The sequence below is a fragment of the Hoplias malabaricus genome, chromosome 4 (assembly GCF_029633855.1).
Source record: "Hoplias malabaricus isolate fHopMal1 chromosome 4, fHopMal1.hap1, whole genome shotgun sequence".
Taxonomy (NCBI): Eukaryota; Metazoa; Chordata; class Actinopteri; order Characiformes; family Erythrinidae; genus Hoplias; species Hoplias malabaricus.
The window spans coordinates 46,405,691-46,429,991 of NC_089803.1; the positions used below are offsets into that span (position 1 = coordinate 46,405,691).

Sequence of the window (24,301 nt, forward strand, 5' to 3'; positions counted from 1 at the left end):
TCATTATTGTTGTTCTTGCTCATTCACATAAACTTCTGTGTAATGCCTGTTGCTATCTTGCTCAGGCTAGCTGACAGCTGGCCTTGTGATTAGAGTAGGCACTGATAATGGAAAGGATCAAAGCTCTCTAAGAGGCCTCCACTGGGACTTGCCAACCTCCTGTAGGGAAAATGAAGTGGAGAGAACACCAGGCCAACCATCAGAACAGCTCCTTTTGGAAAGCTAGGTATTGATGACCAGGTAAATCAGGACCCAAAAATAAAGTTGGAGGCCATTACTGTTTTTTAAATCTGCCATTATTGTTTTTTATGCAATAGGTATGTGCTTGCTCTCTGGGGGAGGGGAAAAATTACACACACACACACACACACACACACACACACACACACACACACACACACAGACACTGGGAGAGAGAGTACTTAGGCAAAGCATGGATTAGTGAGAAGTGCGGAGGCTGGACCTGGTAACGCAGGTCACTCATGCACCATCTGTCTCAGAAACACCCAAAGGATTACTACAGACCAGCTTGCCCTGGTCCACTCGGCAGATCTCTCCCCTCAACTCCCATGTGTACATTATTTACACTCTTCTCCATCATTCTATACCCCATACATATTTTCAGAAGTTATTCTTTAAAAGACAGTGTAATACTGAAACATTTACTAAATTTATTTGCACGCTATTAGGGGAACGATTTAATATGTAAATTACTATAATATCTAAAAATGTTTATATATGTATTAATAATATTAATTATATAAATCAATTATGTATTTTTATAATTAATTAGGATATTGGTGTTGCTATTGTTATAACTATTATTCATTACATAATACAGCTAAGACCTTTTCATTTTCATATGTCCATTCATTAAAGTTCACATAAAGAAGCTTAGTTTATGACAAAATTTGGAAATTATAATGTTGAAATAAATTTACATACCGAAATTGACTTCCATATTTTCTGAAGTTGCTTAGTTTTAGATTTTCTTCTAAATATCAAAATGGCCGTTATTCACACAAAGCATTTTAATTGAAAAACATTATATAATTCCTAAAACCACAAAAGTAAAATGAATGGTCCGTGCACTATTTTCCCCTCAAAATGAGAATAAGAGTTTGAGAATAAAAGCAATATATTACTGAGAGTGTCCCACGTCCCCTAAAATGTGGATGGCACTGAATATATGTTTATACCGTTGGCATCTTGCACTCCAGTAAGCGCTCCCACTGCAGCTGCTGTCTCTCCTGCCAACACAATTTGCCCACCTCCTTGAAGAGTAGCCTCTGCCAATGTTGCCACTGCATGGGCTGCTGCTTCACTACAACATACCAGCATATGTTAATTTAACAATCATGTTGTCATTTTTCCCCTTTTTTAATATCATAACTATATATTAGTATAACTAATGAATAACCCATTCTCATGTGTTTTGTTGCCTCTAAAAAGCATTTATGAAACAACTATCAACAGATACAAACCAGTATATACTGCCCCCTGGTGGAAGAATATTTATGAACAAAAGCATTAATCTTCCTCCTAATACTGTCCTTACTACTATGCCTGTATGCCCAAAGGATTGAGGATAACATATCCTCAACCTAATTGGGTTGGGGGAGAGGGAATAGGAACAAAATGTTCTAGCACTGGTACTGTTATCCGCTGGATTGGTCACTGCTAACAGTGATAAACAAACTGCAGATGAGCTCTGGTGAGCCCAGGTAACAGGTCTCTGAAGTAATACACCTGAGAATAGGACAAAGCTAGGGACTAATGCTGCTAATATTTTACAAAACATGCCACACCCCCTTTACCTCCCTTACTCACTATTTCCTTCTTTCTTTCAGTCCATCCCCTGTGTACCTGTTAAGTGCCATAGTAACCGTAGCCCCTGGCTGCATCTCTTGGGACGCAGCAACAGCAGCCTCTGCTAAGGAAGCAACTGCCTGTGTGGCCTCAGATGCCTGTGTGGTTTGGATGGTCATTTCACCTCCTTGCAGTGCTGCCCAGTTCGGTTCAACCTAAAAGATAAAAATACCTTTATATTTATAATTAATCATATAAATATAATTACCCATACAAATAATTAATGTAATAAAAAATATCAAATATGAGCTACATGTGTTAAATAGGAGTGATGGTATGTGTACCTTTAATATTGAAAAACATGTATTTTTCCATGTGTATACAAATGTCACCTCGGTATTGGTTCTTACCTCCCCATCTGTAACTGTAGAATAGTTGACCTGGGCAACAGTAACAGTGCCTGGTAGTTCCGAGGCATCAGTTAGTGTGGCTACAGTTGCACCAGTGCCTACCTGTCATCAAAACATAAACTGGCAATTATTTAATTAATATTACAACGTTGCATGATACAGCTTTAACTTGCATCAGTGGATTACACTGTAAAATATTATTACAATGATTTCTGGGTGGTCCCATGCAGGTGATTCCTTTTAATTAGATGATTATAACTAACAACTAAGAAAAGCCCAAATTCTCAGAACATTAGAATATTGTGAAAAGGTCAATATTTAAGACACCTGGTGCCAAACTCTAATTAGCTAATTAACTCAAAAACACCTGCAAAGGCCTTTAAATAGTCTCAGTCTGGTTCTGTAGGTTACACAATCATGGGGAAGACTGCTGACTTGACAAGTTGTCCAAAAGACGACCATTGACACCTTAGACAAGCAGGGCATAAACACTTGAAATATATCAGTCTGTGTGTAATGAATGAGTATAATATACATGTTTCACTTTTTGAATGGAATTACTGAAATAAATAAACTTTTTCATGATATTCTAATTTTATGACCAGCACCTGTATTGTAGATGGTGGGATCTTCAAAGTCTTCGCAATTTTATGCTAAGCAACACTTCTGAAATTGTTCCACAATTTTTAGATTCCGTTTTTTTGTGCAACTCTGATATTCTTTGCTTCTGAGAGACTCTGGCTCTCTAAAATACCTTTTATACCCAGTCATGTCCCTTAGTTGAAAATTGCTCCTCCAGCTATTTTTTTTAATTATTATTACAATTTATTTTTCAGCCTTTATGTGGCCACAGTCCCCCCTTTAATGTTCTTTACCCCCAACTCTTTTATCTTCAACAAGGTTCTCTCTGTCTCCACACCAACAATATAATGAAACATGGGCACACTAGGAACTGGGACAGATGCTGCTGTTACTGCATGTCCTTTGACGCAGTTGGCTATCGGTCTGTATTGCTGTCTTTACAGAATATGCACACGGTGCATGCAATGAGAAGGGTCCCAATATTTTTGGAATTGGGGTTGTAATTTCATTTTCTAGTTATTGATTGTATACATTGTATAACACAGTATAACTACTTTACTACTACTGTACCATTTCTAAAAAAAATTTTCTTGGTTACTTAGTTTTCAATTATCTTATTTTTATTTCACTATAGATGTAATATGTACCAAATCTAAATGTATTTTTATAACACATTTACAGCAGGCACAATCACAAATCATCTGTACAGAAAAAAAAAGCTCCAAGCTCCATTCCCACACTGATTTACAAATGGGGTTATGGGGAAACTGACAATCTCTAATTCTGTGCATCACTTTATTTGTAAAAATGTTTTTACAAAGTATATAATTTGGGTTATAATTAAATAATAAATATAGTCAGGCCTGAAAATGTTGAAATTCTAAACATAGGTGAATTTAGGGTATAGGCTTAAAATGATTGTGGTCACCAAATATTAATTGTGTTTAATTTAGAATGACTTGTCCAAAACGTTTTGAAACCCCTCCATTACAAATGTGTACTTAGAAAAACAGTGAAAAAAACTTACTATTGAAAGCTAAGAGAATGTTGCTGAGAAATAAATATATAAAAACAATATTAATTGAAGCCAGTCAGAGTGATAAAAGAAACTAAACCCAAGACAACATGCCACGGCAACATGTTAGAATAAATGTGTAAATATAACATGAGGCAGGTGAACACTATCTAGGATTAAAGAGTTCTAGATAGCTCCTCTGTATTTTCAAATTTAATTCTGGTCACCCCAAATCTAATTTTACAGAAGCAACTAACTGTTTGGTAATTTGGAAAAATATTTTATATTTCTTCATAATTACATCTTTAAAAATAATTTGGGATGTTGGTAGGTATCCTCACATGAAATGCTAACTTTAGATCTTTCCAAGACAAATGTTTTGAATTAAGGTCTTGGACCTTTACATGATTACATGACCAAGCCCAACAAAATAACTTATTAAAAAAACCACGCAAAGTATATAACATCAGTGTGTATATGCATAGATGAGACACTTAGGTGGAAGTCTAATACACTTCTGTAACAAAATAAAGATAAGACTGATGTTCTTGTACTTGGAAGTGAGACACAGAGACACGATGTTCAGACTTATTTAAAAAAATGTATCTGATGTCCAAACTACATGTTAAGACCATCATCTTTGATAATGAGCCCAGCTTTAGGTTACACATCATGGCTACTTGCAGGACAGCTTACTTCCACCTTCAAAATATCACCCAGGTTCAAGACATTCTTTCTTCTGCAATAGTGAAAAACCTGTCCATCTCTTTGAGATTAGACTATTGTAATGCTGTTTTATCTGGTCTCCCAACGAGTTCCACACACGAGTCCAGAACGCTGTTGCCAGGGTTCTAATTTGCAAGAGAAAAATGGATCACATTACACCTGCACTTCAGTTACTGCAGTGATTACCTGTTAGTTTTAGAAAAGATTGTAAGGTTCTAGTATTGATTTTTAAAAATGATAAATGATTGTTATATATGTTCCAGCAAGGGCTCTTAGGTCTGTCCACAATAATCTATTGTTAACTCCCAAAACTAAGTTGAAAACTGGGGAGGATGCTTACAGCCACTATTGTCGCTTTTCCACCTTATGTGTCTGGCTCTAATAGATTTGACTCTGCACGGCTCGACCCAGCTTGCTTAAACCTTTTCCACTGGCAGGGCTCCCCCACGAAATGGACCCGGTGATGTCGCAAAACCCCATCTCTAACAGGAATTTAAAAAACACAAAAATGGCATTGGAAAATTGTGTTTACTCAAGTATTCGCGTGTTGTTTTTGTTTTTTGAACCAAACACGGCTCCGTAAACCAGTTCTCACCGATCAGTTTTACTCATTGCATGTTCGGCTTTCACTGGAAATTTTCATCAGCCACCAACCCAAGGGTCACATAAACCTCTTCAAAACACCTCAAGGTAAAGTTATGAGCTGCCGTTGTGAGTCCGTTAAAAATAAATGTTTAAGCTTCTGTAACTTTTTTTTAGGGATTTTACAAGCAACGAGTTTGTGCTGGATTTAAATGAGCTCTGCATTTCATGTTGACATGGCCCTGGCCAATCAGCACTCTGCAGGGTTTACACGTCACCATTTAGTACCTACTTGGAATGGAGGGAACACCGAGGGAGCTGGGACTGAAAACAAACCCGGTTCCAGGGACCAGATCCCAGTTTTGGCCAGTGGAAAAGAAAAAGAGCCGTGCTGAGTTAAGTAGAGTTGTGTAGGGTCTATGCAGTGGAAAAGCAGCATATGTTCTAAAGGTCTGTAAGCCTCTCTCCAGAGAAGCTCAGAGCTGTTTCATCTCTGAACATCTTCAAAAAGTGTCATAAAATTTTTAATGTTTTCTTTTATTGTACTTTTTTGATTTTACACTGTTTACACATTCATATCTTATAATTTTGTATTAAGAATCTATGTAAAGCATTTTTAAACATTTCAAATTTTCTGTTGACTTTCTAATCATAAATAAATCATTGCAGAAAGAACAAATCTCTTTATGTGTTAAGGCACAATAACTGTGTATCTGTTGAAATTTATATAATGAAATATCAAACTCATTTTAAATTAGAAAGAAAAAACATGCTAGAACAAGAATGTGATCTGATACCTGCAAAACAACAATAAACAAATCAACAAAAATAGCTGAGGAATGGATGTTATGCATTGCCACTTTATTACAGCCTTTTTGGGGGGATCTAAATATTGTTATTGTAATTGAGCATTGAGTAATTGTTGAGGCTGATAAAAAGATTGTCATGCTGATGGCTGCATATGTCTCCATGAACTGTCTGTATATAATTATTTGCTCTCTGTATGGAGCACAAGGGGTAATGCTTTTAATCCAAAGATTAAAAATGTGAACTTTAGGGTAGCAGAATTATGTTGAATGAAAAATAATGACGAATAATGATAGAGTATTATTTAGAAATACTGATGTAATAACTTCAGAAATACTGAAGTAATAAACAAAATCTTACAGATATGTTGAATTTCAGCCACGTACAAACATTCTTTTTTTTCACCCTCAAATATAACGTTCCACCTTAAAAGACGCAGAGCTTTTAAATGTGTATAAACCCAAAGGCAGTGTTCCCACACAATTACAGACGTTGCCTTTAAGCTTAAGTGTACGTATACTGTAGCATTCAACTGCATGCATGTGGGCACAGATGAACACCCATACCATGACAGATGAGGCATCCATTTTCACAGATCTAGAGGTAGTAAAACTGTGAAGTAATGTAACCTGAATCTCTATTACACAGGGTGTATGCTATACTGTGCAAAAACACCTGCAGTCCAGATCTGACTCCTATTTCACATCATGAAGAGAAGAATCAGTACTATTGAGCAGCTGAAAGCTTGCAGCACGTAAAACAGAAAAAAATTCCACCTTTTGAATTTAACATAGGGCTGCATAGTAGTGCAGAGTGGACAGGTAATGTTGCTGTGACACAACTCCAGGGTGCTGGGGTTGTGGGTTAGAGCCCCACTTCGAGTGACTGTCTATGAGGAGCTTGGTGTGTTCTCCCCGTGTTCGTGTGAGTTTCCTCCGGGTACTCAGGTTTCCACCCACAGTCCAAAAACACACATTGGTAGGTTGATTGGCTATTTCAAATGTGTCTACAGGTGTGAGTGTGTGATGCCCTGAGAAGGACTAGCACCCCCTCCAGGGTGTGTTCCCACCTTGCGCCCAGTGATTCTGGGTAGACAATGAATGAATGAATAAATTAATAATTCACAGCATTGCACTGACATGAATATAATGGTTGTGTCTTTGTGTGCGTTGTGCAGGTATGAGTGGATAAGACACAGCAGTGCTGCTGAAGTTTTTAAACCCCTCAGTGGCACTGGTCTCATTCTTTAAAGTTTTTGGCAAATAATTTATTAAAATAATACATTATTTTAAGTATTTTGCAACAACACACGGGCCTGTTCTCCACTACATCTATTCTGAACCTAAATGTAGTGACTATTTCATTAGGAAAACTGGACATTTTATTTTATCAGTAATAATCAGTAAGATATATTAATAGAAATCATGAGTCATAAGACCAATGCAGACCAGTTATTCAGTTAGTGATCCACCAATTTGCCTTCTCCACACAGCATGAAGCATTGCAAGATCTAGGAATAACGCTTGCTTCTCTTTTGCCCCTTAATATCTCAGCTCTCTGCTTTGGTCACTTTATTTGATCTGCTTTTGTACAGCTGCTAAATAAAACTCTGCACATGGATCCTAACCCTGCTAGTTACCCTCCTGTGATACACCTGTTTAGTGATGAATTTATGATGGTATCTTTCTATGGACAGTTGGACCATGACAGTAGCTTAAAATTGTGCATCACAAGAAATAAGGTAAAATAAGATAAGAGTACACATACCATTTAAAAAGTAAACAAACTCTTCGAGGTACCTAAAAATGTTTAAGATTGTTCATAATAAATATGCATTGATAGGTAATATCTGATTAATTAAATAAAAAAATTAAAAAAACACATGCCATTTATGTAAAAATTTACACACTTTCAGCTGTAAAGTTTCAGAAAAGAATGACATCATTAGGCCTCAACTAATTAAAATTTGGATGGCAGTTCAGAAATTTAAATTAGTAATTATTTTGTTCTGCTTTTAGGGCACAGTAAGTTGTCTTTAAAGATGCGCTAAAACTCTACAATGCAAAGTTTATAAAAAGAAGGCAAGCAGTGGAAGTCCTAAAAACTCCAAGACAGTACTGGTTTAAAGCTTGGCAAAGCACGCAAGGAATCCATATGATTGAAAATGACCACTAAGAAGGTTTAGCTGACATACGTGCACCTTTCTACTCTGCAGCTCTGCTTCCAGAAACCAGATCTCCATGGAAGAGTCTTCAGAATCAAACCATCCTTGAAAACTGGGTCTCAAACAAGTCCAAATATCAAGCACACAAAACAACATCTAGATAAGCCAAAGGCATTTTGGAAAAAAGTGCTGTGGACTGATCACCAAATGCGATCACTAACAAAACAGCATTTGATGAAAATAACACATTAGTAACTGCTGTGAATTAGGGAGAATAATGTAAGTGTTGTGGGGCAGAAAACTTTGCACAGATAAATGGATTACACTCAGAAAAGTGTAGAAGAAAAATGTGATACAGCAGGCTGAAAGCTGAGCTCACCTGTATAAGTGACACAGTTCCATCTGGATTACTGATTGTCTGCACCACTGTTTGTGAGGGCACCAGATGGGTAATGTTATGTGTCGCCGAAGTAGCAACCTGATGTGGTGCAATCTGCTGGTCTTCAAAGGCATAAAGAAGGTCCTCCCGCCCATGCTGTTTATAGCAGTTCTTTACAATTGTCCTTAGAGCTTGAGTCCATGACACCTATCATTCAAAATAATTACACATTAGAAACAATAATTCAAGGTTTGTTTAAGTTAGGTTAATATAACAATTTGATAGAAATTTGAGATTGATGATTATTGTCATTGGCATCGTAAACAGTTACGTTACAGTTGCACGGTACAGAGAACTTCTTTCTTTGGCAGTTCCCTGCTAACATACAAGCTATTGAGACATGAGTACTCTGTGCAACAGCCTAAAAGGTTATATGAATAATTAAACAAAAAAATAATAAAAAGTTAAGTGTATCAGCAAAGAGTGTAAGAGGTATTTTATATATATATATATATATATATATATATATATATATATATATATATATATATATATATATACACACACACACACATATATACACACACTGTGGTATTGTGCAGAAGATCATTGTAGTGTGAGTGTTTTGCAAACTGCATAGCAGAAAGTGCATTATTGCACACAGTACTATGACAGCAGCAACAAAAATATATCAGGCATAGGAGTTCATAGCAGAGGAGACCACAGAAACTTCAGGATTTGAAGAGTGTTTGTGTGGAAGACTGGGCCAAAATCACACCTGAGCAATGTATGCAACTAGTTTCTCCAAACAGGAGGCGTCTTGAAGTTGTCATCAACAAAGGCTTTTGTACAAAGTATTAAATAAATTTCAGTAAGCGTGTTCAATACTCCCCCCCGTGTCATTTTTCATTATTACACATAATTTATGGACATCTATAGTTTGATTTCTTTGCATGTGTGGATTGGATGGATTGTTACTGACATCTGGTGAGAATTTCAAGTCAAAAGCACCTTTAGAAATATATTTACTTATAAAATTGGTGACGTGAAATGTATACATAAGTGCATATGAACAAATAATGGTATGTGTATGTAATGTGTGTGTGTGTGTGTGTCTGTGTTAGTCAGAATTCATTCCATTATTCCAATTCTTAAGGGAAGGGAAAGTGTGTTAATGCAGTCTTTCACAAGTCTGATGGCATATGGATAGAAACTGTTTGAGAGTCTAGTTGTTCTGCACAATTTTGTAGTATCTGCCTGATGGTAGAAGTGTGAAGAAACTGTGTTGAGGGTGTGTATTGTCCTTGATGATGCTGAGTGCTCTCCTGATGGTCCGAGTGTGGTAAATGCCCTGTAGCATGGGAAAGGCTGCTCCTGAGGGCCTCCCTGTGCTGAGTGCAGTTTCCGTACCATACTGTGATGGGTTGCTGAGGATATTGGTTGGCATGCCAGATTTCATGAGTCTTCTTAGGAAGTACAGTTGCTGTTGGGACTTTCTGATGATCTGGTGTGTGTTGTAAGACCAGGTGAGATCCTCGCTGATGTGAACACAGAGGAATTTGAATGTCTTCACTCTCTCCAGCTCTGTTTCACTATGCAGAGTTTTGTATGCCTTTGAAGGCTGTGACAAATAAGTGAAATATTTTGGTCCCTTACCTGGAAAAAATATATGACTGCAAAAAATGTATTCCAAATTTGGAAAAAATATCAAGCTCACAGTTCTTATGATATACATTATTTTATAATAATGTATATATATTGTGCATATTTATAAAAGTTTGAAAGAAAATATGATATTTCAAAACCAGATTGGGAGAGCTGAGTGCTTCAAGTTGCAAGTTGGTTGGAATTCATGCCTGGCATCTTAATTAGAAACAACAGAGGATCTACATAACACAGTTAAAGAGTTACTGACAAAAGGGCAAAATTTTCACCCCCTATAGGTCAGATATATGTCACCTGAATTCTTTTCTTTCCTGCAGTATACAATAAGGTATGATCCCTTTACAACAAAACTAATGCTGAGGGAGTAGGGAACATTTTGAAGGCAAGAATTTAACAATAAAATCTTACCAATAAATATCTGTTTCCAACACCATTGGTGATTACATCAATTATAAATATTGACCTACTCATATTATGCCTGAGTGCTTTCCCTGACCATACCCTTTGTTTCTGGTCCTCTGTGCGTACATCACTTCGTACATTAGCCCAGGGAATGTCCTCTGGCCACCAGACAGGCTTGCAACTCTCTTTACCCCACCCGGGCTTCCCTCGACCTGTAGAGTACTTCAGCATCTCAGGAATGAAAGCTCGAAGTTGAGCCTGAGGAGAGGTATCAAATAAACATGCACAAACTTGTTAACTGGTCACAGAAAGTATAATGTAAAATTATTTTAGTGGAAAAATCCATAACATTTATTTGGAAAATAGACAGTTGTATGGCAATCCCTTGACATCTGGCTAGAATAAAATGTTAAACATATAGCATATGCTATGCATAGGCATAGCGTGTACGTCAAACAAGGACATTCAGGTGCATCTCAATATATTCGAATATCAAAAAAAATTGCAGTAATTCGATTGAAATTCATACATTACATACATGCATTACAAAGTGATCTATTTCAAGTGTTTATTTCTTTTAACGTTGATGATTAAAGCTTACAGTGTATGAAAACCCAAAAGTCATTATCTATAATTAGAATAAACAACACAAAACATCTGCAAAGGTTCCCAAACATTTAAAATGGTCCCTTAGTCTGGTTCAATAGCTACACCATTTCCATTCAATTTTCCAGCAGGATTGACCTTTCCACACTGCCAAAAGTACCAATACCTGGTTTAATAACCACAGTATCACCGTGCTTGATTGGCCAGAACACTCAGCTGATCTAAACCCCTTAGAGAATCTATGGGGTATTGTCAAGAGGATGACAGACACCCGACCCAACAACGCAGACAAGCTAAAGGCCGCTATCAAAGCAACATGGGCTTCCATAACACCTGAGCAGAGCCACAGTCTGAGCGTCTCCATGCCACGCTGCATTGATGCAGTAAATCAGTACTAAGTACTAAGTGCATATACTGTACATAGTTTCAGTAGGCCAACATTTTTGTATTAAAAATAATTTTTTAAATGAGTCTTTTATAATACTCTAAATTTTCCATGATAATGACTTTGGGGTTTTCATTGGCTGTAAGAATATATATATATATTTATATTTCACTTTTTGATGACATTCTGAATAATTGAGATGCACCTGTATATGCAGGTAATTGATATTCCTTGAGACACCATAAGGAAGTGGATATATCCTGGTGCTGCTTGGTTTTTGAGGGGCTGATGATGGGCTGAAGGAGGTTTTACAGCATCCCCTAAGTTTTGAATGCATGCTGGAAGCCTGGCAAAGCTGGAAATAATTATAAATATACTAATTAAATATAATTAAAAACAGATGCTGTATGACGACCAGTGTGCTCGTGTATTGTGTTACACTGCTCCCTTGTGGTCAAAGCTGGTACAGCATGCCAATTCTTAGAACCTAGCTCTTCAGATATTTTTTTTTCTCTCGTTTCAATGAATCCCTGAGGGATAATCGAATATATAATTGAAAATAACTGAACGCTAAGTGCCATAAAAATAATTTTTTTACCCCTCAGGCTCAGCTCACTAGTAGGAAAAATTTAGCTTTTGATAGAAAGTGATGCTAGAAATATTTTTCAACTGATTTTGGTGTGTATAATATGCAGAATAAAAATTCATAATGTGGAACGTATTCTCAGGAACATTCATCATGCTTGTATTACACTTTCTAGGTAGCTTAGGATAAATGGACCAACAGAAATGCTCCACAACTACTTTCAATATTACACTATTTATATTAATGTTCTTTAAAATTTAAGAGTATTTTGCCTTATACTGTAGAATTATCATTTTGGAGAGATATGGACTCAACTAACCACATCACACATTTCTATGGATCTAAATTAGGGTCAAATGTTTTGTTCATTTGAAAAACAAAATGTATTCAAAATTAAAATAAACGTAGGATGATTTTTTCAGTTTAAATAGAATTTTGAGGAAATTATTGAACATTTTTTGAATAAATAATTAATTTTAATTTTTCACTTTCCTATATATCCTCCCTGGATCACCACCTTAACGTAGAGAAGGTCTACGGGTGAGGTAGTAGTCCAGGTTTGGTGCAATGTGGATTGAGTGGCAGCCGGGGGCAGGGACCCTGGCGTTCTGATACTTGGTTACTGAAACTGTCTCTTGGAACATGGAACGCAACCTCGTTCTTTTGAGCTTTTGAGCTGGTGCGCGAGGTTGAGAAGTACTAGATATAGTTGGGCTCACCTCTACACACAGTGTGGGCTCTGGAACCAAACTCCTCAATAAGGGTTAGTCTCTCTCCTACTCAGGAATTGCACAGGGTGAGAGGCACCAGGCAGATGTGGGGATACTCAAGTCCCCATTTGGCACCTGTACAGCTGGAATTTGTCCCAGTAAACGAGAAGGTTGTCCTCAATGAGGACAGCAGCTCAGAGTATTTGGCCTTCTTGAAGGTAGTGAGTGGTGTCCTAGAGAGGATTTCATGCACTGACTATTGTTTTGCTGGGGGACTTCAGTGCTAACACTGGCAACGACTGGGTAACCTGGAGAGGAGTGAGTGGGAGGAACGACCTGCCTGATCTGAGTGATGTGATGTTATTGGACTTCTGTGCTAGTCATGCTTTGTCCATAACAAACACCACATTTCAAATATAAGGTTGCTCATGAGTGTACTTGGTACCAGAGCACCCTTGGTCAAATGTCAATGATCTTTGTTCTCTTGTCTTCTGATTGTCATATGTTTTGGACACTCGGGTAAAGAGAGGGGCTGAGCTGTCAACCGATCACTATCTGGTGGTGAGTTGGATCCAATGGCGGGTAGAGACCTGGTAAGCTCAAACGTATAGTGAGGGTGTGCTGGGAAAAGCTCGCAGAGACCTCTGTCCAGATGGATTTCAACTCTGACATTTGAGAGAAATTCTCACATGTCCCTGAGGAGGTAGGGGGAATAAGTCTGAATGGACCCTGTTTCGGACTTTCTTTGTGGAAACAGCTGCTTATAGCTGTGGTCAAAAGCTTGTCTGTGCCTGTTATGGCAGCAACCCAAGAACCCGTTGGTGGACACCAGGGGTGAGGGAAGCTGTCAAACAGAAGAAGGAGGCTTTTCAGGCTTGGCTGGGTTGGGGAACTTCAGATTCACAGTAGCAAAGCCCTAGGAGTGGATGAGATTTTCCCAGAATTACTGAAGGCACTCAAAACTGTGGGGCTGTCTTGGATGACAAGCATCTACAATATTGCATGGACTGTGCCTTTGGATTGGCAAACAGAGGTGGTGGTTTCTATTTTTAAAAAAGGGGACCGGAGAAAATGTGCCAGTTATTGTGGCCTCACACTTCTCAGCCTCCCTGGGAAAGTCAATGCCAAGTTGCTGGAAAGGAGAATCTGTCCGAATCTCAAACCTAGGATTTTGGAGGAACAACGTATGATCCTTGTACTCTGAATGTTTGAGTTTGCATACTCTGCAGTAAGTCCAGCTTGTGCAATGTGGGCATTGGACTCCGTCAGTGTTGTGCCTTGTCTCCACTCCTGTTACTGATGTTCATGGACAGGGTGGCGAGGCATAGCCTGGAACAGGAAGGCTTCCATCGAGGGGCTTGGGAGGTGGCATCTCTGCTGTTTATACACAGTGTTGTTCTTCTGGCGTATTCGCATGGAGGCCTCCAGCGTTCACTTGAGCAGTCTGCAGCCGAGTGTGAAGCAGTCAGTATGCGGATCAGCACCTTCAAGTCTGAGGCCATGGTTATCTTCTAGAAACAGATGACATGCTCCCTATTCTATCATCACTTCATTGGCTGCCTGTTAAATTCCTTATCGATCACAAAGTTCTGTTATTGACATATAAAGTGCTACATGGGTTTGCTCCTGAATACCTGCAAGATATTATTTCCTATTATGAGCCTTCACGATTACTCAGATAACAGATTACTGGCTTTTTAATAGTTCCCAGAATTCAGAAGGCCTCAGCTGGGGGAAGAGCTTTCATGGACTCCTATTATTACCACAGGTCCCCCCTTGTGAGCCTAGGTTCTTCCCAAGGTTTCTTCCTCAGCTCTGAAGTAGTTTTTCCTTGCCACTGTCGCCCCAGGCTTGCTCACCTGGGGGATTTTTACATTTAATGCCAAAACTTCGTCTTTACTTGAATTCTGTAAAGCTGCTTTGTGAAAACAATTGTAAAAAGCGCTATACAAACAAATTTGATTTGAGACCTCCCCCCACTACACAGGCACTCGAGCTCAGCCCGATTGGCCTCCAGGGGGCGCTACAGCAAAGGTTTAAGTGTTTGCCCTTGTATCTGCTATGCCATGTGATGTGAAGACGAAATTCTTTGTCAGATTTCTTGGGTTAGACCTGACAAAAAAGACTCAAGAACCCATAAGCTCCGCCACTGAGATTTCTTGCTAATTTGCAAAACCTACTGGTGCGTACAAGTCTATGGATTTTCTGCCAATTCTCTTGAGCTTGGTGTCAAAATGTTTACAGGAGTCTGCAAATAAATAATAATTTAAAAAATGTTGAAATTTGGATTCAAGATGGCCACCATATGCAAATAAACTTCTTTGGCTTAGCTCAAGTTTTATTTAAAAAAATCTGTAACCATTTCACAATTTACTCAAATGTGTTCCCATTTCAGATTCTACATACTGACATGATTTTGAGGTAGCATGTCAAAGATAGCATGAAAATTCATACAGGGGGCGCATCTGCAAGGCGGATGGGACTGATGTTTTGCATGCTGCTTCTTTTGGCACGGCTATAAGGGCAAAATTAAGGACTACACAATACAGACAAAATTGTGACCTTTATTAGGCAATGAGATATCAGCTGCTGTTTGACAACCTTTACAAGGTCCAATCATCATGAAACTTCAATAGTATGTCCCTGAGGGCACGTCCTAAGTGCATAAAAATGTTTGTAACGATAGTCACTAGGGGGCACCATGACAGAAAAATATGGCATATTTAGTGTATTGACAAGTAATTTCATTCTCTGTATACTGTGCATAGGGTCTCACAGAGTTGTAAATGCAAGAATTGCCAAAAAATTGCATTGTATTTTCTCAATGGCCAGTTGTTTGAAAAAGGAGCTTTTCAAACTAGTCCCTGGAACTTTATTCTATTCACAAACAATTGGCTGTAGGTAAATAATTATCAAAACAATTTGGGTGTAGCTTTATACATTCTTTCAGGTGTAACTCAATAAAATTAAGCCCAATCAAGACGAAACTCGACAGAGTTGACTAAAGCATGACTAAAATCCAGCAAATGTTGGCACTGCAATTGCACCGAGATTTGTCATATAAGTTTTTTTGTTTTATAGTGCTCTCTTGGAATGCAGTGGCACCACAATTAAAGGTGCATTTGTGATTTATGGAGTTCATGCTGGATCTCTCTTATTGTAAGGGGCCTGTAAGCCACAGTGGTGAAAGTTCAACATTTTATATTTGATAATTATTTAAGTTCATGTCCTTAGGATTGGGCTGATACCCACAGAGCAGAATACTGTATGTTAATTTCTAACATCAATGACAAATTGCTCAGGAACACTATGGAAAAGTAGTTCTTTCAGCACCAGTTGACACTAGAAGACTAAACATTGTTATGTTGATGTATATTTGGTTTGAGATCCTATTCATCTGCATAGGTCAAAGGTCATAACATATGACCATAAATTTTTATCATAATTAAAAACAGTACTCACCAGTCGTAGTACAATTTGGTAAACTTTTACTTCCTTAAAACTTTCTTACTCACTGTGTAGATAAGACACATTGGCCCAAACTGCTTATGGCCTCTTTGTGCTGATGCTTCCTTACATGCACACTTCAACTAATATTACAAAAATTAACTTTGGCCCCTCCCTGGATCACCACCTTAACGTGGTGGATGGGTTTGCATGTCTGCGTGAGCCTAGGAGCTATGTTGTCAGGGGCAATAGCCCCTGGTAGGGTCTCCCAAGGCAAATTGGTCCTAGGTGATGGGACAAAGAGTGATCCATTAAGACCCAGATAAAGAGAATAACAGAGACACAGCTTCCCTTGCCCAGAGTAGGGTTACTGGAGCCCCACCCTCAAGCCAGACCTGGGGAAGGGGCTCCTTGGCGGGTCCAGCCGGGCTCAACCTGAAGGAGCAACATGGGTCCACCACCTGTGGGAGACGTAGTAATCTGGTGCATTGTGGATCGGGTGGTAGCTGAGGGCGGGGGCCTTGGCATTCTGATCCTCGATTATTGAAACTGGCTCTTGAAACAAGGAATGTAACCGCTCTGGTGGAAAAGAGCCTGAGCTGGTGCGCAAGGTTGAGAAGTACCGGCTAGATATAGTTGGGCTCACCTCGACACACAGTATATCAGGATACCCTATGCCGCATTTCAATGATCGACTTTATAGTGTGTTGAGGGTTTGCTGGGAACGTTTGGCAGAGGAGCCCAAACAAATAAAGCCTAATCAAGACCAAACTTAACAGACGTATGTAGGGCCTAACTGTGAATAAGTAAAGCCAATATGACCAAAATCCACCCACAGGGGGCACAACAACAAGACTGTCACTTGTCACATGGGTTTTTTGTAAACTCAAACAAATTTGAAACATCGAGTTCATATATATAACTAATCTGAGGATTATACTAGAGGAATTGGCAGATTTTGCCTTGCCATAGTAAGTCAATTTGTGCTTGAACCCTCAGATAGCTCATAGCGGCTATATTTATTATTACCATTATTTAAATGCGCACTATAAAGGGAACATAAGGAGATAGCTGCAGCTCGACCAAACACACCAGGCTAGGTATAAATTCTTTTGGACAGAAACAAGTTTGTCTGGAGCAGTTTATTCAGCAGATCAGCGATTTGGGTAGTTTACTTGGCAGGTTAGTGATGTTGTAGTGGTGACCTGAGGTGATCCAGTCTGTGTGGTGAGTGGGGTGCAGTAGAGTTTGCTACTGTGAAATAGCAACAAGCTACCAATTTTATAGCTATGTTTATTTATTTCATACTTTATTTATTACCCAAACTGTTGTATAAAAGCAATAGAACATTCAAGGTTGTATGTTATTGTGAAATAACAGAATGGCTGAGATGGACTATCACAGCCATGTTGTTATTTCACAATTACACATTCCCTCTCGTTCTACTGCTTAAATATATTTGAAAACAGGTTTTAGTGGGCTTAATGAGTACACTTATACTACAAGTACCCATTACACTATATCAGTTTAAAAATGACTCATGTATATGTGGACAAGATCTACTGGTGCTTTTCCACCATATGGGTTCGGCTGTACACCACCCAACGCGACTTGACTCGGCACGCTTGAAGCTTGTCATTTTTCCACTGGCAGGACTCCCCACGAAATGGAGCCGGTGATGTCGCAAAACTCCGTCTCTAACATGATTCGCTTGGTTTGAAAGCCACAATAACGGCAGCAGAAATGATAGGCGCTGTTTACTAATCGTGTATTTACATGTTGATTTTTTTTTTTTTTTTTTGGACTAAACACGTCTCCACGCACCAGTTCTCACAGATCAGTTTTACTTGTTGCACATTTGGCTTTCACCATCGGCCCAAGGAGCCTATAAAACTCTTCAAAACACGTTGAGGTAAAGTTACAAGCTGCCATTGTGAGTCCGATAAAATTAAATGTGAAAACTGTCATAACTTAAAAGATTTACCAAGCGGTGGTTTGTTCTGGGGGAGGCATGGTGGCGCAGCAGGTAGTGGTGTCACAGTCACACAGCTCCAGGGACCTGGAGGTTGTGGGTTCGATTCCCCCTCCGGGTGACTGTCTGTGAGGAGTTGGTGTGTTCTCCCCGTGTCCGCGTGGGTTTCCTCCAGGTGCTCCGGTTTCCTCCCACAGTCCAAAAACACACATTGGTAGGTGGATTGGCGACTCAAAAGTGTCCGTAGGTGTGAGTGAATGTTTGTATGTCTGTGTTGCCCTGTGAAGGACTGGCGCCCCCTCCAGGGTGTATTCCCGCCTTGCGCCCAATGATTCCAGGTAGGCTCTGGACCCACCGCGACCCTGAATTGGATAAGCGGTTACAGATAATGAATGAATGGTTTGTTCTGGATCTGAATGAGCTCTGCATTTCGTGGTGACAGACATGTCTCTCTTGCCAATCACCATTCTTCAAGGTTTACAAGTCACCAATTTATGCCTACTCGGCACGGTTGGAACCCGGGGTGAACTGTAACTGAAAACTTACCCAGTGTCCAAGGACCAGGTACCAGATTTAAGTTGTAGGTTCCATGCAGTGGAAGAGCACTATTAATATCCTCATAGCCAAAATGAAAAAGAGTAATTAAAAGAAAAGGTGATTTAAGACAGTTGTGATTCTTTCCTAGATTTTCTGTTGTGTGTTGCAGGCACATTTGTTTATGCTTATTGCTTATTTAAATGTACCCAATACAATCAAGATGGTCAGTGAAAACACTGGAAATTTTTCCTTTATATATTTTTCCCTTAAATAAACATTTAAGAGAATTAACAAAACAGATTCTAGGTTTTATTACAAGGCAATTTATTTAGAAATTGGCTTGTAGAAGCAATGAATATACAAAAGAACAACTTAATGAATAAACAGACTTGAGGTCAAATGAGGTGTGCAGTAGTTTTCTATCCAGTCAATACACAATTCTGAGTATCAGCCTTCAATTCAATTTCATATCAGGGTACCAAGATGCAAATATGAATCAATTCTTTGAGTCTCGATTCTCTAGGTCTTTTGTGTTCCCTTTGTGCACTGCCATCTGCTGTCTTGAGCTTACCTGTGTCATTTTGTCCACAGACACTGGGATGCCATCAATGGTAAGCGGAGGGAGTTCTGAGCTCAGATCTCCACCACCAGGAGGTGCGTGTTCTGCCAAAGCATTTTCCAGGTCTTCAAGAATCATACTCTTATACTTCCGGACCTCAGTAAGCAGCGCAAGGAAGGCAGGTTAGAAAAAAATTAATTACAAAAAGCTAATGTGCATTACAGCAAAGAATGTAGGGATACACACTTACCACATTTTCAAGGGGAGCTGCACCAAATACTTTAAAAACAGCATTGGGTTTAGAAGGGGATATGCAAAGAACGATGGCCTGCTGACCAACTCTTGTTGTGTATTCATCCAGTGTAGCTCTCAGCTTCCTAGAGATAAAAGCTATTTTGATTAAACATGATATATTGAGGCACACAACTTGGAAAGTGTAAAACAGTACACTCACCTGAGCAGACGAGTCTGCTGTCTTTTGCGTATTGATGGATTTGACTCAAAGATGTGTGGTCTTTTGCGTTTTTTTCCTGTTGCCACAGCAGCAGCTGCTGCCATGCCGACTGGTCCTATAGGCAGATATATGATCATAACAGCAATTGTTAGCGTTTACTCTAACAGTGATATGTGATTATTAATTGATTAATAGTTCTTTCCAATTATACAACTATCAAAGGGACATTTGTGTTAAATTATTTTTCAGAGTCAAAGCAAATTTATATCATTCCTTCTCATTATAGGCATGTTTTAAGTGCAAAACTGGGATACGTTTAACATACAAGTCTATATCAAGTATGTCAAGTGCATACAGGACAATACATTGGTGAATATATTTAATTACTTTCTGCACACTTTCATACTAATAGAAGAAGTGGCCAATGTATATAGAAAATTAATGCCTCTTTATTAGAGTGACCATGTATATTAGACACAGAGCAACAAATTTGCTTAGGCTTACTGATATTGGAAATGTTTTTTGTCTGTCTGAAGTAATACTGCCTGGATATATAGTGGTGAATCAAATCAAATCAAGTTTATTTGTATAGCGCTTTTTACAACTGATGTTGTCACAAAGCAGCTTCACAGAATTCCAGTAAGACAAAGATTTGACATGAAATGTAAAAAACCCCAAGTGAGCAAGCCAGTGAAATGTCTAACAGTGTGTGGATGGGGTCTTCAGTATCAGAAATAACTAGACACACAAAGCCATAAATGTACTGGGGTGAAGGTGGCCAGGACAGCAAAAGTTCAGTGAAGGCTTTAAAAAAATTAAATAAATAAATAAACCCCATACTGCATGGTTCTCCTTACATAAGCTTCGGTCACAGATACAATCTGGTTGCCAGATATCAGTTTAATCATCAGTGCCGCCTCAAGGGAAAGGGAAATTCCTTATGTTCAGTAGGAATCTGAATAACTTATAAAATTTTTGTACTAATTTCCATTTTAGGTGATTTCCTGATATCAGAGGTGTTGGTGACTGCTCAGCGTGGTGGTGCTGGCGATGTTACACCTGATCCAGACTGACAATCAAGTACTGAAAAAATGATATGGTAAATGCTGAATTGAAGCTGAATATGAAGGCCCAACAGCACATCTTAAACCTATGACGACTAAGGGCCTTCAGACTGCCCTCCAAGGTGCTGCGGAACTTCTACTTGTGCACCATTGAGAGCATCCTCACGGGGAACATAAACTGTTTTGGAAACAGCACCCAACAGGACTGGCAGACTCTGCAGAGGGTAGAGCGCTCGGCTGAGTGCATCATTAGAATTGTGCTTCCTGACCTTCAGACTATCTATAAGAAACAGTGCTGGCCTAATGCCAAGAAGATTGTGAAGGACCTCAGTCCTTCACCCTGTTGCCATCAGGAAAGCCTTTTCGCTCCCTGAAAATGAACTCAGAGAGGATGAGGAGGAGCATCTTTCCAATGGTTATTCTGACTCTGAACCAGGTCTAAACCCAAACGTTATCTAGCTCACAATTTACACCACATACAGGACTGTTAACTGCTCTTACCGCAAAGACGTTTCACTTGTTACTTCATTTTTTGCACTGCATTATGTCGCACATTCAGATGCATATTATGCATTATCCTCATCTGTATGCCATACACACTTTTTTTTATACTTTTATACATTTTTAGATATTTTGTTAGATATTTTTGTGTCTTTGTTGTAGTTTCAGCTTTAATTCTTTTTAGTTTAGTATTATTTATTCTGAGAATGTCTATACATTGTATTTTATTTTTTTTCTATTTTCCATTTCCTTAACTTTTATTTTTGTTAACGTGTGTAGACGGTTGTCAAAGCATTTAAATGAAAGTTGTACTGTGTATAACTATGTATGTAACAAATAAACTTTGATTGATTTGAGTTGTAAGAGCATTCAAATATAAATGTCTTTATTGTCAAATTGAGTGAAAGCCAGATGAAGGGTGGCATCATCTTTTGACCAGTTTGGACAATACACAAACTGCAGGGAATCTACAGAAGGTGGCCATATAGTCCTGTTGTGCTTCATGACAACTCTCTGGAAGCATTTCATGATGATGAATATTACTCATTGATGCAGGACAGGGAAGACTTCTTTGGCATGGGGATGATAGTGGTTATCTTGAAGCACGCTGGGACAACAATACTGCTCTGGAAGATGCTGACAATTCTCATGAAGATATCTGTTAAGCAGTCTACAGATCCTCTGAACAGTATGAGGAATGCTGTCTGGTCAAGCAGCTTTACGTCAATTAACTCTGCACAATGTTTTCCTCACATCAGCTTTAGTAAAACTGCAGCAAATTGAACCATGTATAGAAGTCTTTCAGCCCATTTGGAACGTAGTTGCTGATGGCTTGTTTCTCTTGCCACCGTGTGCTGCCTCTGTTCTGAAAATGGCTGTGGTTGCCTCTCTGCCAAACTGTCCCAGGCTATTCACACATTTGCCTTTTAGCTTGCTTTGAAGGCAGAGTCCACATCATAGCAATGCTATTTGCCAAGTAAAATATACTGCAGTAGATCCACATTTCAGTTTAAGTTGAATGCAGCATTTTGTTATTTACTGTGAATTCATCTTCTCATAGAACCTATACACCTGCCTAAAAATGAGATACCAAATCTGCACAGCAACATTGTGACTACTGCGCACATCAAACAGTATCCATTCAAATCAATCAGACAGTATCTACTGGATTTTCACCACAGTAACAAAATGTCTCATATCGTTACATTGTCTGAAAAACAGCCACTGTGGTGGTACCCTCAAGGACACATATTTGTACCTTTAATGCACTTGATGAAAATGAGAACTATAGTGTTTTTTTTGTTTGTTTGTTTGTTTTATGTAGACATGTTAAAAATCTTTTTTGCCGTGATTTCTGGGTGCTTCCTTATATGGTAGTTATTTGAAACTCACGGGCAATTAATTGTGATAGTGGTATGCTAGTTGCAAAGGAACTATGACCCAATAAAACTAGTGTAGTGTGTGTGCGTGTGTGTGTGTATACGTGTGTGTGTATACGTGTGTGTGGTTAACTCCTTGAAAATGTTTATTTCATTGTAATATGGTACAATGACCAAAAAGCACACTTTTATAAGTGCCATTTAATCTACCAGATTATCAGGCTAACTGTGAACAGCATTTGTAAAGTTATGCTTGGCCCAAAATACATGATTTTTAAAATCCTTACAGATGCTGAAAACACAAAACACTACAAAAACAGAGTTCAACACACACACATCAACATAACATTCTGACCATCTCTTGTTTATACACTCTCTGTCCATTCTCTCAGCTCGACTGTCAAGACAGGAACAATTACAGACTGTAGTCCATCTCTTGCCATCCATAAATAGTTAGCTTCCTACCAACCTGCTCTTCAATAATCAGGACTACCACAGAGCAAGTATTATTTGGTTGGGGATCATTCTCAGCACTGCACTGACACTGACGTGGTGGTGTTGTATATAATATTGATAAAATATTGATTGTATTAATATTGACAAAGCCAAGAGGTTTTTGTTTCATGGTGATGTCATGTTGCTTTCAGTTCTTGTCAGTTATTCTGTGGCTTTTTTATTGTTCATATCAATACTGGAATGAAACTGTATTAACCGATATTAAGAAATAAATTGGAATATAAATTTTGGCCATATTGTCCAGCTCAACTCCTACCTAATTATTCCCAAATTGCAATTAGAACAGCAATGCTGATTAGCATAGCACATATCTCAATTACATGTTCTACAGTAGCAACTTCAGCCTACACCATTCTGATACTACCAGGCAAGGTCTTTATCTGTGCAGGTTTGCTCTGAGGAGCTTTGTCAGAGATTCTCCTTCAGTTAGTGCAGGAGGTAGTGCTCAGAGACATCTGTAATTGGCTGAGATGCATATCAAATACCACCTTAAATATATATGAACAGGAGTTCATATTAGTATCATGTTTTTTCTTCAAAATGTGTAACAAAACGATAATAAGTGCAGATAATTTTGCATTAGTTGGCAAAAACACACTTTAAGCTGGCAAAAAAGTCTGACACTAATCTACATTTTGAATTAGAATATTTGTAGCATAACACCTTTCTATATTTGAATGGCAATGTACCTGCAGCAGCCAGATGTGCTGTAACCTCATCAGTTCCTGCTGAATTTAGGATGTCAGAGTCATCATATGTGTCATCATCAGGCGAAGACGGTGAATCCTCATCGGCACTGAGCATGCTGTGCTCTGTGTAAGTAGCCACATGTACCTGTTGAGACACAGCATGTGCTTCGATGGTAGTCATGTGTTCCGTCTGATGTACTGTGTGGTCTTCCATAACTTTGTTCAGATCCTTTAAACTGCTATAGAAACACACACACACACACACACACACACACACAAAATCTCAGCATTTGACATTTCTTAAAATGTTTTGTTCTCATACACAAACCATCTTTGTAGTGTACTACAAAGCAGT

At 38.7% G+C, this 24,301-nt stretch overlaps 1 protein-coding gene across 5 annotated transcripts in view; it reads right to left on the bottom strand.

Moving 5' to 3' along the window:
* Positions 1-24,301, bottom strand: part of nrf1 (nuclear respiratory factor 1) — an 81,896-nt gene that overhangs the window by 16,504 nt on the left and 41,091 nt on the right. For all 5 annotated transcript variants that reach the window (XM_066669039.1, XM_066669040.1, XM_066669038.1 and 2 more), the window contains 9 exons: positions 23,947-24,185; positions 19,798-19,912; positions 19,594-19,720; positions 19,356-19,499; positions 10,641-10,799; positions 8,475-8,681; positions 2,220-2,321; positions 1,867-2,024; positions 1,200-1,324 (listed from right to left, as the gene is read on the bottom strand). In XM_066669039.1, coding sequence (XP_066525136.1) covers positions 1,200-1,324; positions 1,867-2,024; positions 2,220-2,321; positions 8,475-8,681; positions 10,641-10,799; positions 19,356-19,499; positions 19,594-19,720; positions 19,798-19,912; positions 23,947-24,185 — 1,376 coding nt within the window. The remainder of the gene's footprint in view (positions 1-1,199; positions 1,325-1,866; positions 2,025-2,219; positions 2,322-8,474; positions 8,682-10,640; positions 10,800-19,355; positions 19,500-19,593; positions 19,721-19,797; positions 19,913-23,946; positions 24,186-24,301) is intronic.